At 41.7% G+C, this 17,364-nt stretch overlaps 2 protein-coding genes across 5 annotated transcripts; one reads left to right on the forward strand and one right to left on the reverse strand.

Annotated features, from left to right (window-relative positions):
• The first annotated feature begins 227 nt into the window (after positions 1–227).
• Positions 228–15,819, forward strand: gfm1 (G elongation factor, mitochondrial 1). Of its 2 annotated transcripts, XM_044120240.1 has the most exons (18): positions 228–422; positions 498–650; positions 733–865; positions 1,953–2,157; positions 3,156–3,272; positions 3,415–3,565; positions 4,177–4,331; positions 4,925–5,009; positions 5,123–5,260; positions 5,557–5,658; positions 5,756–5,812; positions 5,902–6,039; positions 6,856–6,938; positions 12,014–12,176; positions 12,630–12,774; positions 12,938–13,098; positions 13,191–13,244; positions 15,371–15,819. In XM_044120240.1, the coding sequence occupies exons 1-18, from the start codon at positions 348–350 to the stop codon at positions 15,500–15,502; spliced, it is 2,247 nt and encodes a 748-aa protein (XP_043976175.1). In that variant the 5' UTR covers positions 228–347; the 3' UTR covers positions 15,503–15,819. The 2 variants fall into 2 exon arrangements, with proteins under 2 accessions (XP_043976175.1, XP_043976176.1); XM_044120241.1 differs by lacking the exons at positions 13,191–13,244; positions 15,371–15,819 and having other exon boundaries at positions 12,630–12,820; positions 12,938–13,078.
• Positions 6,988–17,030, reverse strand: lxn (latexin). Of its 3 annotated transcripts, none has more exons than XM_044120248.1 (7): positions 15,869–17,030; positions 10,704–10,871; positions 10,558–10,620; positions 9,245–9,422; positions 9,009–9,145; positions 7,478–7,540; positions 6,988–7,284 (listed from the first exon to the last, which is right to left on the reverse strand). In XM_044120248.1, exons 1-7 carry the CDS (start codon positions 16,004–16,006, stop codon positions 7,168–7,170), a joined length of 864 nt encoding a protein of 287 aa, XP_043976183.1. In that variant the 5' UTR covers positions 16,007–17,030; the 3' UTR covers positions 6,988–7,167. The 3 variants fall into 3 exon arrangements, with proteins under 3 accessions (XP_043976183.1, XP_043976184.1, XP_043976186.1); XM_044120249.1 differs by lacking the exon at positions 15,869–17,030 and adding an exon at positions 10,998–11,152; XM_044120251.1 differs by lacking the exon at positions 15,869–17,030 and adding an exon at positions 11,036–11,126.
• Positions 17,031–17,364: the final 334 nt, after the last annotated feature.

Raw genomic sequence — 17,364 nt, forward strand, 5'->3', positions numbered from 1 at the left:
TAGACACGACTGCTAGTCCTTGAAGGCATCCGATTGTGTTTATAATCTGATGCTTTGAGATTATAACTGTACTGATAATTCAGATGTTTGTGCTTTAATATTGTTTCAGCCTCTAAAACTGAAGAAATGTTGGCTTAAAATCTATCTCAAATATTTTTTTTCCTAGTGTAATTAATTTTTCAAACTAAAACCAAAAAGGCGCTTGTTGAGCTTCTGGGCTTCCGTAGATGCGGAAGTTGTCTTTCACAACCAGGCAGTAGGATCCCGGCGTGACATTCACCGGGCTGCTAGCAGGTTTGGGGTCGAGCATAACCACCCGGCCTGAACTCCACCGAGCTCTCTTCAAGATGAAGCTCCTGAAAGCGGGTCTGTGTTTAACCAGGAATAATCTGTTAGCACCGGGGAGCGTCACACTGAAAAAGGTACCCTTACTCTGACCGCCGGTTCAACTCCAGTTCTCTAAAAGCAGTTTCTAACTTTGATCCCCTGTTCTGCAGGTGCTTATTAACAGTTGTCGGACCTGCTCCTCTGGGGTCTTCCCCAATGAGAAAATCCGCAATATCGGCATCTCTGCTCACATCGACTCCGGGAAGACCACCCTGACCGAGAGGGTCCTCTACTACACGGGCAGGATAGCAGAGATTCATGAGGTGAGGGCCAGGATGGGCGAAGTTTCTGGAGGTAAGAGATGAGGCTGCGTTAATGAGCTGTGCTTTTCTCTGTGATGTGAAGGTAAAAGGGAAGGATGGTGTTGGAGCCACCATGGACTCCATGGAGCTGGAGAGGCAGAGAGGCATCACCATCCAGTCAGCAGCTACATACACCATGTGGAAGAACCACAACATCAACATCATTGACACACCCGGTACCCACCATGGTTTTTAACACTTATGTATCTGAAAAGTGTGGATTTTTCACTCCATTTACACCTGCAAGAATTTTGAGGTCAGTCTTTACTATCACTGGTCATATCAAGAGATCAAACTCTTGGTCATCTTTTTTTGCTTAGCAACTCAGTCATTCAGCTTAGATTGGGAGCATCTACAAACATTAATTCATAGATTCTTGCAACTGCAGAGACAAAAACTGGAAGCCTTTTAGTGACAAGTCTGTCTTAATAGGGGAAAACAAAATAGATGCACCTAATGGAGGTGAAACATTATCAAAGAACTACAGCTCTCATTTCACAGACGTCAAACAGAAGGTCACAGGACAGATTGAAGACAATAGTCTTACAAAACTCTGATGTCATGCTAATGAAATTTGATTAAAAAGAGATGGATATTAAATCTCAGAAAATGTTTTGTCCAAGACGGAATATGAGGACAAATACATTTCAACTTTCATTCCCACCACAGATACTCAATTGGATTTAGGTCAGGACTTGGACTAGGTCATTCTAACACATGAACATGCTTTGTTCTAATCCATTCCACTGCAGGACTACTTGTGTGTTTAGGGCCATTATCCTGAAGGAAAGTCAGCCACAGTTTCTAAAAGGTTTTCTTCCAGGACTGCCATGTGTGTGTTTCCTGTATAGTTTGACGAGACACTTTCAATTTAAACATTTGAAAACTACCTGTGTTTTTAAAAAAATATATATATTTAGCAATATAACTGTACTTTGTGTAGATCCAAGCAGAATAAATACTTTTGCAAGGATGTCTAAATCCATATATCATGTTTTCCACAGAAAATACATTTTATAAAGCCTTTGCTAATCAAAACAAAGGGATGAAGCTCCAAAGTTTTAGCTTAGTTGTCACATATTAAAATCTCATATTTTTAACTTTACTAAAGTAATTTCAGTATTTATTTATTTATTTTCACTTTTTGGCTAAAGAAAATGCTTGTCCTTCCTCAAAAAGCTCCTGAACTAATATTTACTTTGACATCACAGTGTTCCTGAACTGACTTGTGTGTGTGTGTGTGTGTGTGTGTGTTTGTTTCAGGTCATGTGGATTTCACCATCGAGGTGGAGCGAGCTTTGCGGGTGCTGGACGGAGCGGTGCTGGTTCTGTGTGCAGTGGGAGGCGTCCAGTGTCAGACCATGACCGTCAACAGACAGATGAAGCGCTACAACGTCCCCTTCCTCACCTTCATCAACAAGCTGGACCGAATGGGAGCCAACCCGAGCCGGGCGCTGCAGCAGATGAGGTACGGGTGCAACTAAAGCCCCCACACTGAGCCGAGTGATGAAAGTAAGGCAACACTCTGATTTTCTGAGTGCCATTATCAACTTGGGGAGATAACTAGAAATCTGGGAATCAAATGAATAAATATTGACTGACTTGTCAGACTAGGTTTATTGGCAAAAATAAGAATTATTCACCTTTTAGAGAAACTGTTGCAGTAAAGAAATGCATAAAAATAATTGTGATTGTTAAATAAAGATGTTAAAACTACAGTGTGAAACTTTTGTACAAATGTTTTTTTTATATATTTGTTAAAACTCTCTCCATGTCATGACAGTACAACATGAGAGAAATCATGTGAAAAGATTGAGCCTTGTGGTTCTACTGCCATCTGCAGAAATACTCCATTCTTGGTCTGAAACAACCAATCAGAGCAAGATTGCCGTCATCGGTAGTTGTGCTAACTAGACTGTGTGTTTATCGGCAGGATCCACTGTGGGGAAGGAGCTGTAGGATAGCAGAGAGCAGGGGGGAGTATGTGAGCAGCACATGGACAAGGGTGATTGACAGCGTTAAAACCCTCCTCCAGTCTCTGATTGTTGTTTTTTGGTGTATTTCTGCAGAAGGCAGTAGGGCCACAGGGAGGACTCATAGGAGCTCAGTCTTTCACAAATTGCCTAATATATACTTTATTAGAAGTATGTACTTATTACACTTCTAATAACTATATAAAAAACATATTTTTAAAATAAAAGTTACCAACTGCAGCTTTAATAAAAATCTCTGACTTATTAACTCTTGTCATTTAATCAGCGCCATCATCTGGGGTGTTACTGTTCTATAGACTTTCCCTATAAATCAAAATCCCCTCAGTTTGCAACATTTAACCTTTTTTTATTGGTATTGTGATTAGAGATGAAAAAACTCTGACCTGTGGAGACCAACTTCTCTCTAAGAGCAGCGTATACGTTGTTATGGCGGTGCCTCTCGACTTTGACATGAGCTTTGTTTTTCTTTTAGATCTAAACTGAACCACAACGCCGCCTTCGTGAACATCCCCATGGGCCTGGAGGGGAACATGCGCGGCATCATCGACCTGATAGAAGAGCGGAGCCTGTACTTTGAAGGACCGTTTGGGTAACAATAGTTTGTTTAACTTATTTCATAAAACCTCCCTGCATGTTACATTGTTTAAAAATCATCCCGATCCATGTTCGTCTCACTGTCGCTTCCAGATATGAAACGTGAGAATTTCTGAAGTGTTTCTTCTTCCCTGCAGTCAAAGCATTCGCTACGACGAGATCCCAGCAGATTTCCGGGCAGAAGCTGCGGACCGCAGACAGGAGCTGGTGGAGTGTGTCGCCAACGCCGACGAAACGTTGGGAGAAATGTTCCTGGAGGAGAAAGTTCCTACCAAAGAGGACCTCAAGGTTAGCATCTTAAGAGAGTTTTGACATTTAGAGTTTGTGTCTTGTACTGCAAAGGCGACCAGCGTGACACCTCATTTATGGATTAAGGTTTTGTTGTTTTTTTTTGCTTGACAGACACAACATAGGAAGTCGAAAAGTGTTAATATTTAGATCTGTTAATGAAACAAATTGACTTGCAGTTTAAAAAAACATTCATACCCCTTGAAGATGTTTACAATTTGCCTTGTTAAAATTACAAACTATAGTGTGTTTTAATTATGTGAAATAACAATACACAATAGAGCATAGTTGTAAAACAAAGAGGAAAAATTCTACGTGTTTTTGTTTTTCAATATTTTAGAGAAGCACCTTATGCTGTAGTTTCAGCTGCAAGTCTTGTGCGGTATGTCTCTTCAGGAGTTGCACAACTACTGACTGAAATGCTTTTCCATTACGTTTTGGATTGAACTCAGCTTTTCATTTGGACTCAGGTCCATTCTAACGCACAAGTACTCTTCCATCTAAACCGGGGATGGTCCTCAAGAGCTGCCATCCTGCAACTTTTAGATGCATCTTGCATGTATTAATGAAAGCCAGTCGCTTCATAAACGTTTCACCTCCTCGTTTGCCAGGCTGCGGTCCGCAGAGCCACAGTGCAGCGCCTGTTCAGCCCCGTGTTGGTCGGCACGGCGCTGAAGAACAAGGGCGTCCAGCCTCTCCTGGACGCCGTCCTGGATTACCTGCCGAACCCCAGCGAAGTCAAGAACTACGCCATCCTCAATGAAGAGTGAGCGCTTCGAAGTTCGTCTCGTCAAAGTTGATGTCATGAACATTTGGCCAAAAATGTTTGAAGCGAATTTCACGAGACCTGCTTCATTTTTTTAAATGCTGACAGTATTTTGATTTACACAAACAGTAATTTCTCTAAAAACAAAAGCTGCCAGAGTGAAACTTATTAGCGCCCTTAAAGCTAAATGTCATCTGATAACAGTCTGCGGAAGTTCAGTGACTATTTATTTTAATTGCATTTTTATGTATTTCTAATAATATGTAAAATAAGCGTAAGTCGCTAAATGAAACATCTGCAGAATGTTGTAATCCTTTTTATCTAATTAATCAATGAATCGTCAGAATAATCGACAACTGAAATAGTAATTAGCAGCTTTGGTTTTAATTTAATATTGCAGGTTTTGGTGAAATTGGTGCCCAACAGAGATGAACAAAAAGCTTGGTCATTTCTGTGTAGTGATTGTGTGTAGATTAATATAAATCATGCTTTCTAAAAACCAGCATGTTTTGCTAAAAAAAATTCCTCTCAAGAAGTCATTTGGGCAATAAAAAAACAAAACCTTCGTATTGATTTTCTTCTCTTCGTTTTAGGGATTCAACAGAGAAGTCAAAGATTGAAATGGACCCGACCAGAGATGCCTCAAACCCTTACGTTGGCCTTGCCTTTAAACTGGAGGTATGTACTTGTCTTTTTTTTTGGTTTTCTTTATTTTGTCAATGTGATTATTTCTGCCTCGGTTTGTCTCAGAAGGGTGAGGTCCGTCACGCTTTGCTGTCTCTTGTCGACAGGCCGGGAGGTTCGGTCAGCTGACCTACGTCCGCGTTTACCAGGGCTGCCTGAAGAAAGGAGAGTACATCTACAACACGCGCACGGGCAAGAAAGTCAGAGTTCAGAGACTGGTGCGCCTCCACGCCGATCAGATGGAGGTGAGGGCGAGTCGCCGGCGGGCCGTCTAGTGTCGCCGATTATCTCCATCTGCGGTGTGCAGATTAAAAACTAGAGAAGTGCGTGACTGGCCAGAGGAGTGAAGTTCCTCTTCTGGCTTTAGTCAAGTGTGCAGATAAGAACCACATCCTCCTTGACAACAGAGCAACATGTTTCCATCTGCCTCGCACACGAAGCAACACGCAAAAGCTATGAAAGTGTATTTATTAATAAGTAAAAAAATTTAATGGAGGGAATTTAACCAGACTGCTTCCTCTGTCTGGTTGTGGTGTTTAAGGACGTGGATGAGGTTTACGCAGGAGATATCTGCGCTCTGTTTGGGATCGACTGTGCCAGCGGAGACACTTTCACATCCAAGACCAGCTCCAACCTCTCCATGGTGAGCCGCCTGAACGCCCTGGGCCATCAAACTGCAGGAAACTGATGGGTTATTATTATTTTTTTTTTTCTAATTTGTTATCCTGATGCCCACACAGGAGTCCATTCACGTCCCAGAGCCCGTCATTTCCATGGCAATTAGGCCATCAAATAAGGTGAAACGGTTTCTTTTTAAAAAAAACCCTGAAATAAGTGCTAATAAAGGATTGTCTCTAAATGTCTTCTTTTTTTTTCTCTTTACCAGAACGACTTGGACAAATTCTCTAAAGGCATCAACCGTTTCACCAGAGAGGACCCCACTTTCAGAGTAACTTTTGACACCGAGAGCAAAGAAACCGTCATCTCAGGCATGGGCGAGCTGCATCTGGAGATCTACTCCCAGGTACACCATCATCCTTATTCAGGTTTTTAGCTGCTTTTACACTCATTTGTTCTCCAGTTGTTGCTAATTGGATGCAAATTCAACAGCCAAGAATTCAGGACTAATGTCACGAAGGCAAATGTGACCCAAATCTACTTTTGTTTTTTGCCAATAAGCGATTTATATCTGGCTTTTTGCTGTAGTCTGTTTGGCCCAGTTCCGATCTTTTTACTCATAAAAACTTCAATATGCGGAACTAATTCAGGTTCATATCAAAGACTCTCTCTGCAGTTTGCAGATGTTGCGTTCTGTCCAGCTTTTATGTCGTCGATGTGAGACTTGCATCGTAATTCTGCACCAGAAAAAGCTGGAGGCCTTAAAACAGGATGTAAACAATGGCTGAAAATTATGATTACGAACTTATGAAGAAGTTGGTGTCAGTGAAACGCATCACATCACAGTCAGAGCACGCGCAGTTCTGACTACACATCCAAACAGACTTCTTTACAGATGTTGGTGTCAGTTCTCCAAAAATCAGGCTTCTTATATGGTCTTGAATTTTGTTTTAGTTTTATTCAAATTATTGTTATTATTATTATTTTTTTAACTTAAGTATGAAATTATTCAGCTGCAATAAAATAACTTTATTTTTGATCTTTAGCAGGCCATCAAAAAATAAAAAGTCTCCACCTTCTTTCCTTGGAATCATTCACTGGTTTACTTTACCTTGTTAATCCTGCATAAGGCACAGGATTAACAAGGCACAGCAGTTGTTAAATGCACTGTTTTCAACCCTAGCGTGCTGATTCTTTTTCCCCTCCAACACTTTCCTTCTAGAGGATGGAGCGAGAATACAGCTGTCCCTGTGTGATGGGGAAACCAAAAGTGGCTTTCAGAGAGACGATCACCAGTCCCGTACCGTAAGTCTGCCTCCTAATTCACGCGAGCCATTCAAAAAAGCACGAGACGAACCTCTAAACACTTTATTGAGTATAAACTCCAGCTTCTTGCATGTTTTAAAAGGCTTAAGATGCAAGAAGAAAAAAGAAAAAGAGAAACAACTAATCTTGCTTCAGATATTGCAGCACGTCTGCAAAGAAGTAACTGATTACAAAGTGTTGCAATCTCAGTTTAGAAAACAGCAGCAGATCAGTTTGGTTTTGCTTGTTTTTCACGTTCGTGGATGTGGGGCAGCTGCTCCGTGTGCAGCACCTTCACGCCCTCTGCTGGAGACCAGGTGAACAGCAGCTTCCACTGAGGAATTTCCTTCAACAAACACACACACTGTTAAAACATCTTTATTACAAAACACATAGTTTAGCACGATATTGGGAGATCATTGACCTGATACCTATTTTGAATGTAAATTTATCAGTTTTTATGTAATGGCTTAATGAATTCTGTGTGGGTTTAACATGAAAAAAAGTTCTAGTTTTCAGCTTTTACTGCATGTGTTTACCTGAGACACCATGTCATGCAGCAGGACGTGACAGTCAAACTTCAGCTGCTCATTCTCTGTTGCCTGTAGCAGAGAAAGTAACAGCAAACATGTTCAGTTCAAAGGTTGAAGACTGCTTTCAGTTTTTGTGAGCCTTTGGCGTGAGGAACCATTTATTGGACAGTAAGGGATGGAAACTGCATTTCTTTGACAGTTCAGACTCAGACGTTGCATTTTTACTCCAGGAATCCTGTTAAAGAATCGTGATGTTCTCCTGGAGATTAACATGTTTTTGTGTCACAACTTGGCCAAATTTGAGCACACAAATAGGAAACTTTACTTTGGTTCCACTTTTCTCTGAAGTAATACATTTTTAGTTATTAATAAATGAAAATGGAGATTAGAAACATTGTGAAATGCATATGTGCAGTGTTTTTACAAAAGAGAAAATCAGGGATAAATTAGTACAAATATGCATGATATCTATCTGGACTCTTCAAGTGTTCATCATAGTAACAGCCTGATGGAAGATTATGCAAAGTTATGTCCTGAAACAAAACCAAAGTACTTGTGAAGATTTTCACTAAAGCTGGTAAAGATATTGTTGTTAACAGTGTAACAAGTTCTATACCAACATAAGCTGAAAGGACGCTCAGTGAGGAAGAAGCCATGACTCAGGAATCAACACTGCAGTCCACAATGTCTAAATTTAAAGCAAAAATGACGTAAACCTGACATCATCATCTCCACTGTGAAGCACGGGGGAGGCAGCATTATGGTGTGTGGGTGTATTGCTGCACTTGAGAATAAACAGATGCCGTCTCGAGAAAAGAGCCACATATGGACAAATTGTAGCGCTACCTAAAGACATCCGCCAGGTTTGGACAAAAACTGGTGTTTTAAATGGGAAATGAGATCACCAGTTTAGTTCTGAAGTGACTCGGGGGCAACAAACACGAAGGTCTGATCTCAGACAATTTATTGGCGGAGTTGATATGGTATGTTGGAGCAGAAGACTTTTGTACTAATCATAAAGAGAAAGCTTTTGAAAGAATCAGAAGGTACAGCTTTACTTCCAACAAAAATAGGAAATTTAATCTTGTTTTTCCACCTAGTGTTTTATAAGCCTGGCGGGCCACCAGGCTTTGCTTGCTCCCCCACCACACTAAGAATAATTTATTATTTTAAATAGGGTTTTTAATGTACCACTAACAGTGACAGTAGAGACGGATTAAGCTAGGTTTATAGTCGACGCATCGCACCTTCCTGTTGACCTCACACGTTATTATTTCCAAATTATGACGACTGCTTCTGCACCTCAGAATTTTTGTAGCTTAACATTTTTTAACCCGATGGGCCGCTGGTGGACTGCCCTAGCACCCCTACCACCGGACTTAGCAGATTTTCAGGAGGAAACCCTGGAGACCCAATCGGTTTCAGGAGATGTTTTTACATAACTTTCCCAGTAAAGTGCTTGTTTGCAGCTTAAACAGCACATTTGGGCTAAAACTCCTGCTACTTTCTACCGTCAAGATGAAATCTAGCAGCTTACCAGCTGAGTGATGTTGGCCACCTGAGCCACGTTGTACAGAGTGTTTTCTGTTGATTCCTTCAGCATAATGAAGCTAGAGGCCACGATGCTCAGGTGCCAGAAAGGAGTCATCTCTGGGTCGATGTGACCGTGGCTGTCTGAAAGACATTTGAGGAGGAGCATCTCATTGAGTAAACCAAACCCTTTTTTGGTAATCATCCGCAGTAATCCGCAGCGTCTCTGCTATTGAACATTACCCGGTAGGCGCTCTTCAGTGCGAAGGGTTTTGTTGGTCTTGTACTGCTGGTACAAGGCCTCATCTTCAGATTTGGCATCAAGCTTCAAGATCTCCTCGCATGCGGAGACCTGTACTTGAGGTGAGAGCTGCTTTGCTCCGCTCGGAAAGAAAACCTCGGCGGAGCATTTCTCCTGAGTCTGGTTGTAATAGAAATGAATGGGAGTGGGCAGAAAAAAGGCGTCGCCTTAGTGTAAACAGTGAGTCAGGTTAAACCACACAGTTATTCATCCAAGTCTTCCTTTATCAGGCAGTCGGTTCTCATCAGGCCCGGTTAGACCTGCTGACTGTAACACCAGAGATTACCCCACTGTTTAAACTTCAATTCTTCCTAAAACTCGCCTAATATTACTTTCAATAAACACATTGGGAAGAGAAAACTGCCAAATTACACGCAAAATAAGGGGGGGGGGAATGGTGACAATAATTCAATTCAAAAGGGCAAAAGTCTATTTAAAGGTTTTTATTGCAGTATCTGTGAGAGGAACAAGAACTGAAGAGAAAAAGCTGTTTCTAAAAATATCCACACATTCAGAACAGATGATAAATTTAGAATGAGACTCAGATCTAGAGATGCACAGAGAAATCGATTGGTGACAGGAATTATCCATTTGATTCTTACTCTTTACATGCTGGTGAGAAACTATTTTCCAATAATTGAATGCACCATCTAAGTGCCTCCAAGTAGCAGTAACAACTCTACTCTTTGATCTGGAGGATTTTCCTCAGGACAGACTCAAGGTTTGACTGTTTAGGTATGACTAAAATAAAGTTAGAGGTGCACGGTCATGTAAGTTGTATTTTTTAATGACATGTCTGCAATTCATTCAGGCTGCAGGAGAGCGAGAGAAAGCAAGACTTAGAATATAACAGGCAGACTAAACATAGAACAAAGTCGCACTGTTTTATTCTTTTAAATTGTTATTAAACATGTCTGCTTTGGAAATACTGGCAGCCTTTAGGAGGTCTCTGTTACAAAAAAGAGGTTTTTTTTAAATAAAACACAGAGCAATGCTTCCAGTAATGCTAGCTACACTATCAATGTAAGACTTCTGGTGATTTTTTTTCATCCTCAATGTAAAATATCACTAAAGCAGCTTAATCAATGATCACTCTTTGCTAGAAAACATTTGAGATGTGTTTGTATGTTATATTACTATCATTAAAGATAAATCAGCGTCAGCTATAAGCCACAAAACTGTTGATTTGTGCAATTCTAGTTAAAACCCTTCGACGCAAACATCAGCTTTAACAACAAAGTGAAGTTTCTCCTACGTTGCTGATGATCTCGTGCACCGATATCTCCAGCTGATACTTCCTCCCGGAGTCTGCCACTTCCTGTTGGGAACATCCAGAGTTGAGCTGGATCAAACATGCAGATTGTGAAACGTTCGCTGCTCGGCAGCAAAGATGAACCTGACCTCCGCGTTCCCGCTGTGGACCTGCTTCAGCCCAAACAGTTTGTAAGGGGAGCCGTAGCGCGTGTTGAGGTAGTGCTGGACCACCTTGGCGGCCCTCTGGGCGGGGTAGTGGTTGGGGTTCAGCTCACCTGTCGCCATCACATCCTCCTCTGCTGCCGCTGCTTCTTTCTGTGCACAGAGAGAGAGAGGAAATGTAAACTCCTTATGGACTTTGACCCCCTGGGTGCTCGCTGGGTGGGGCTGCTGTCTTCAGCTTGGACACGTTTACAGAGGAGAGTAGAAAGTAGAACGAACCTGCGAGAGCAGAAAGGGGGAATCAAAGAGCTCCTTGCCTGGGCTGCAGTGCTGAAGGTTTGACTGGGTGAATGTTTGCTCCGTTCAGTCCAAATCAGCTGCTCCTCCCGCAAACGAAAGCATTACTTCCTCCTTTGACAGGCGAGCTCCTCTAGCTCTACCCCTTTTTAAAGAGACAGGACGCTTCTCCTGCTCAGCAGTTTTACAGCACTCGCAGTTAAAGCAATCGACATTTAAGCCCAGAATTATTCACACGTCTGTTTCTCTGTTTTGTTTGCAGTTAGAAATTTGGAAAGCATTTCTAAAAAAGACTATTATTATGATTGGAGAGCATGTTGAGAGCAAAAAATTGGTAGGGCTCATTTCCATCACCCTGATCTTTAACCTCCTCCACATATTCTCTGTCGGGTTATTTTCAGGACTCTGGTAAAGGTTTGTATTATTTCGGTCTGAAGAAACATGTCAGTGAAGCTAAGATTATTTTTAAATTTTCAATCTGCCAGGGATTAATTTTGTGCTCAAGTGCAAACATTGTCACCTGCGTAGAAGCACAACATGGCATGAAATGTTTTACTCCAGAAACCTTCAACAAGTAAGTCGATTTAATGAAGCTTCTGTGCAAAATCCATGAAACCTTACAAATTACAATCCAGTGCAACCAAACATAAACACAATTCATTTGATTAAAAATCCCAAAATAACAAATTAAATCAAAATCCACTTAAAATAGACCGTTGTATAACGATGAGTCTCCCGCTTCGTTTTCACTTTTTGTTGTCATACTGGCAGGTTCCTAAAATATTTTTTGCCCATTTGTGCTCAAAAAGATCCAGCCAAATGCCGTGCCTTCCCAAATGTATGTCCTCCAATATATGTCAAAACTATCATAATCATCTGGCTCGCTTTAATCAATCGTACCGTTAATTGAGTAGTCGCTTGCCGCGACAAGATTAGCCACGACAAACTCTGGGTTCCGTCCATCATCCTGGTTCAAACTTCGTCTCTTCTGTTTTCAGATTTGACTTCACTCACAAGAAGCAGAGCGGCGGCTCCGGGCAGTACGGTAAAGTCACCGGGGTCCTGGAGCCACTGGAGCCCGAACACTACACCAAGCTGGAGTTCGAAGATCAGACCGTTGGAACGAACGTCCCCAAGCAGTTTGTTCCGGCTGTGGAGAAGGTATGGGCTTTTATTGCTCGGAGCGGCACATACTGTCTGCCTAAAGTTGAGAAATATTTTTTAAAAATGTAAAAGAAATAAAAAAAAAAATAATAATAATAAAAAAAGCAATAACTTGAAGACCAAAAGGATCGGCAACACACCCAGGGATTTATAATTGCCCTGCGGCAACCCCATTCTGCTTATGATTCATCACGGTGGGGATTTACCACTTGTGACAAAAATATTTATATAAAGAAAAAATAAGAACAATTCAAGTTGAATTAGTCAGTTTTGTTTGAAATCCAGCAGCGGTGAAAATGCAATTTTACTCTTATGCCATGTTTTGCTGTTGAAGGTTTAAGTGCTCTACAGTAAAGTAACTGTCAAAATAACGTCAAGCTCTACAGTTTTTTTTTTTGTTTTTTGTTTGTTTTTTTTTTTACACTTTCTTCCATGTTTCTCGTGCTGCAGGGCTTCAGGGAGGCCTGTGAGAAGGGACCCCTCAGCGGACACAAGATCTCAGGAGTCAGATTCCTTCTGGAGGACGGAGGCAGTCACATGGTCGACTCCAATGAAATCTCCTTCATTCGTGCAGGAGAGGGCGCTCTGAAACAAGGTCTGCCTTCACATTGTGATTCGCTCAGCACAAACAAGTGAAAGTGGTGTGTGCAACCAAAACAAACAAAAAAAACGGGCAGAAACATTCATTTCCACGGCTGTTTCTTTTCGTCGTCGTGTGTGTTTGTTTGTTAAATTTGGTGGCGCTCTCTCCTCCACAGCAATGGAAAATGCCAAAGCTGTGATTCTGGAGCCAATCATGTCGGTGGAGATCGTTGCGCCACAGGAGTTTCAAGGGGTCATCATTTCTGGGGTGAACCGTCGCCACGGTGTGATCACAGGCCAAGACGCCGCCGAGGGATACTTCACTCTGTACGCTGATGTGAGTCTGGCTTCAAATTACAGCATTTATATGTGATCTACATATTCACATTCCTCCACTCCTGTCTAAATTCGCCTGGATTCCTCCAACAGATCCCTCTGAACGACATGTTTGGCTACTCGACAGAGCTGCGTTCCTGCACCGAGGTACGTCTAGAGTTCAGAATCTAGATTGTTGTTGGTAGATGTTCTATCCAAGATTTGAGAAATGCTTTACATATTCAGGTTGAATGCATTTGAAAGGCAGTTTTTGCATCTCTTAAAATGAGCCACTAGTGGCTTTTCAAGATGGCGGCGTAGCAAGCGGTCAACTTCCCTGAGCTGCACACCAGATAATCTACATTTGAGCAGAATATTACCCTCTTATTGACACTTTGACTAAATGTGGCAACATGAACGTTAGTGAACGTTCTTCTGACTCCAGCACAGCGTCGCCCAAAGTCGTAAAGAAAACCAATACGATCTGTGCAGTAGCGTTTTAGCTGGCTAGCCCAGGTAGCATGGCTAACACGGAGCTGGCTGCCACGCTGCCAACGGATAAAAAGACCACCACACTTGATCCTGCTCTACTCCAAGTAGTTGAGGAAATCTCTTGGGAACATTTCAGCTGTTATGAACCAGAACGTAGACGTTCTGACTGAAATGCTTAAGAACCAGGCCGTGGTGATGAAGGACTCGGCCCGACGCACAACTCAGGAGGACAGCCTCGACCAACCTGCGGTCCTCATACGAACATTGGAGAAAGAGGTTCTCACGATGAGACGACAACACTGAAAGTAGAGGCAGGATCATGTTTTTCCAAGATTTCTCTGCGGACACCACGCGGAACGTTTCTAGCTCCCCTTTGAGGTGGTCTCCTGTGGGATTGAAATATCTCTGGGTATTTGTTAAACCTGTCTTTGATCAGATGTTCAGAGCAAACTTTGTCCCATTATTTGACCAATCTAATCTAGACTTTGAGTGCTGGAATTGTCTTCCTTCCCACATCTGGATGAGGGAGGATTTCACTTCTTAAAATCAACATTCTTCCTCGCCTGCTCTATCCAAACAGAATGAGTCCTATTGTGTTTACTCAGAAGTTAATCGGAAAAGTTAAAGAGTTGCTTTAAGTCCATTATGTGGAGCAATATAAGATCGTTCATAAAAATGTCCAACAATACAGCTTCCAAGGGGCCTGGGAGGCTTAAATCTTCCCGATCTCAAAAAATACCAATTGAGTTCTCTCATATCATACGTCCGAGAACGGATAACTGAAATTTTATTCAAAGTATGACTGGATGTAGAAGCCTCATTACGCGACTCTTAAAAGACCACTTTTTCTTAAAAATACATGAAAACAATAAATAAATGCTGTAACAATCCAACTACTGTTAATACAGACGAGGCATCTCAATCTGTTGAGGGGAAAACTGGGAAAACATCCTCATTTACCCTTTTAGTCCAGAACCCTGACTTCCTTCCTGGTATGCAGGTTTTATTTGGGGGATGGGTGACTAAGGGTATTTCCTCTTTGGGCTGCCTTTTTCTCAAAGATGAGATGTATTTTAATCAAGCTGTGGAAGCCTTTGGAATAAGGAATAATAGCCTCTTCCATCTTTTTTCAGGTAAGAGACTTTGTTAAAAAAGAAAAAGAAAAAAAAGAAACAACTCTACTCAAGGACACTGAGATTTCAGACTTTGAGAAGCGGTTTTTTGAACTCGCGACGTGTCACTTACTACATGCTATAAAATGTTAAAATGTCATTATAAATCTGACTCACCAATTCTGACCCAGACCTGGAGAGGAGAGCTGAATATCGAGATCACTGAAGAAATGTGGAGCAGCATTTGGAGCTCTGCCAGAAAGATTACGATTTGCATTCCTTCCTGGGCTTTGCGACTTAAATTACTACAAAGAGATCACTTTGCCCCAAGCCGGGTGTTGATGTTAATTCAGTATTTGGAAGCGGAGCCAACACTTTCTCCATTATGACTGCTAAAACTACAAGCAGACTACAGTCCTAAAATGGTGCAGAAAATCGACGTCGTCGTTCGAAATGTCTCTTTCTGCTCGCTGATTGGCCTGGACAAGAGTCGACCAGGAGACAATCTGAGTTGAGGGGAGTAAATTTTTATTTTTATTTTTTTCAAGCCGAGTTGCACAGGAAGGCCGTGGCCAGACTTCTAGTAAAAGCAGGGACACATCAATTTGTTTTGATTCAAATTAGCAGTCAGACAGAAGCTAATTTTCAGATTTTACTCAGGAAAAAAATGTTCTCCTGATGTTTCTGCAGGGAAAAGGAGAGTACACCATGGACTACAGCAGATATCAGCCCTGCCTGCCAGCAACGCAAGAAGACCTTGTCAACAAATACTTGGAGGCCACAGGGCAGCTGCCTGCAAAAAAGAACAAATGGAAGAACTGAGCTGCTCCCTCGCTTGTTTATTGTTGGACTCCGCAATCGCCCAGGACAGTGTTGGAGTTCATGGAGCCAAAAAAAAAAAAAGTTAATATTTCGATGTTCTTTATCATTTTAACCCCCCTCTCACCCTCCACTCTGTCTAAATCTCATGTGAAACATATTTATGTTGTTTTGAGCACCATCTGATCTCAACAGGCTGCATCTGGTACTCAAACCTGAGGAGTTACTGAAAGCTGTTTTCACTCACGCTGGTTTTTGTACTGTGTACAGAATGATATTGATCTGACAATGACTGCAACAAATATATATATATACATATATATATATGCCATTTTCATGCAGGGGTCGTATAGTTTTGATCTTCCTCACCTGCTCTGTGTTCTCCTCGGCCGGCTCCGGATGAGCTGAGGCGTCCGTGGAAACGGTTTTTGGTCCGACTGTCGTCACGTTGAGGCTCCATGTCACCTCCATCAACGCAACCAAAACAATCGCTCTCCTCAGTCCCATTCCTGTCGGCTGTGAAGCTCAGACGTGTGTGTGTGTGTGTGTGTGTGTGTGTGAGCAAGGTCAAAGCGACTGGCCTGGAGGAGTGCAGCAGGAGGAGTGACGCTCCTGTCGGCGCCGAGTTGTGCAACCAGAAGAAAGAAGAGGAGGGGAAGCAAGAGACGAGATTTTCCAGATTCTCCCTGCGTCCAAGAAAAATCAGTTTTCTTGTTCCTCTAAGCTAAACAAAGCCGCTGCACTTTAGCTGCTGGCGTTTCTCATTTTGTCTCTGCTGACTCTCTCGGCTCATGAGCCTCCAAGCGTCTGAGGAGGAAAGCAGCTGTCTGGCGAGATTCATCCGAGAGTTGATTGGTTTTCAGCAGCGCCTCCTTCTCAGTGTTTGACTAAAGGAATAACAAAACCTGGAACTAAGTAAGCTTATTTTAGGAAGGTGCCATTTTTTTAAGGTTAAAGTTAAAAATGGTACTTGGGTGAATCAGGAGGTCACTTCTTTTGTTTTTTTAACCGGTCAAACTTGAGGGTTTTGTTCTGCTACAATCCAACTCTTGACCGTCCTTCTTTCTTTATCAGTTACCGAAAAGAGGCTAAACATGAACCTCTGCCTGGAGGCTGCAGTCTATAATCTACCAGTTAACGCTGTGTTTGTGTGGGTGTGCAACCTTTACAACCCAGAGCCGTTTTCCCCCTCGGAGCAGCTAAATAAAACTCATTTAGAGCCACTAATGTTTCCTGACTTTTTGACAACTGTTGGCCCACCGGAGTGAACAAACAAGCACATATCAGGACCTGCTGCAGGTTCCTTATCGCCGTGGAGATGGAGGTGAAGACGCCGTCATACACCTGCTTCAACAAACCCACTGTTATCTGGACAAGTCAGGCAGGACCCAACCAAGTTTTGAGTGAACATAACCTAAAGTGATATCTATTTCCATAGGGATAACTTTTTCAGCAATATAAATGGGAATGGAGACTTTATGTACAGTTCTGAAAAAAAAGTTAAAGTACCACTTAAAATGATCAGTTTCTCTTATTTAACTCTTTATAGGTTTATGTTTGAGTAAAATGAATATTGTTCTTTTATTCTATGAACTACTGACAAGATGTCTCTGAAGTTAAAGCAAATTTGTTTTATTTATTTGCAGAAAATGAGAAATTCTCAAAATAACAAAAAAAATCATTTATAAACAATAATACCAATATTTTAACTCAGGAAGAGTTCAGAAATCAATATTTGGTGGAATAACCAGTGGGATTCAGTGCAGTGGGCTTTTTGTTTTTTCCAGAGCGGTATATCACTTTGTGTCTAATAATCTTATAATAATCTTATATAATCTTATGTCTTATAATTTTAACTTTTTTAT

The sequence above is a fragment of the Gambusia affinis genome, linkage group LG06 (assembly GCF_019740435.1).
Source record: "Gambusia affinis linkage group LG06, SWU_Gaff_1.0, whole genome shotgun sequence".
In the NCBI taxonomy this organism is placed as follows: domain Eukaryota; kingdom Metazoa; phylum Chordata; class Actinopteri; order Cyprinodontiformes; family Poeciliidae; genus Gambusia; species Gambusia affinis.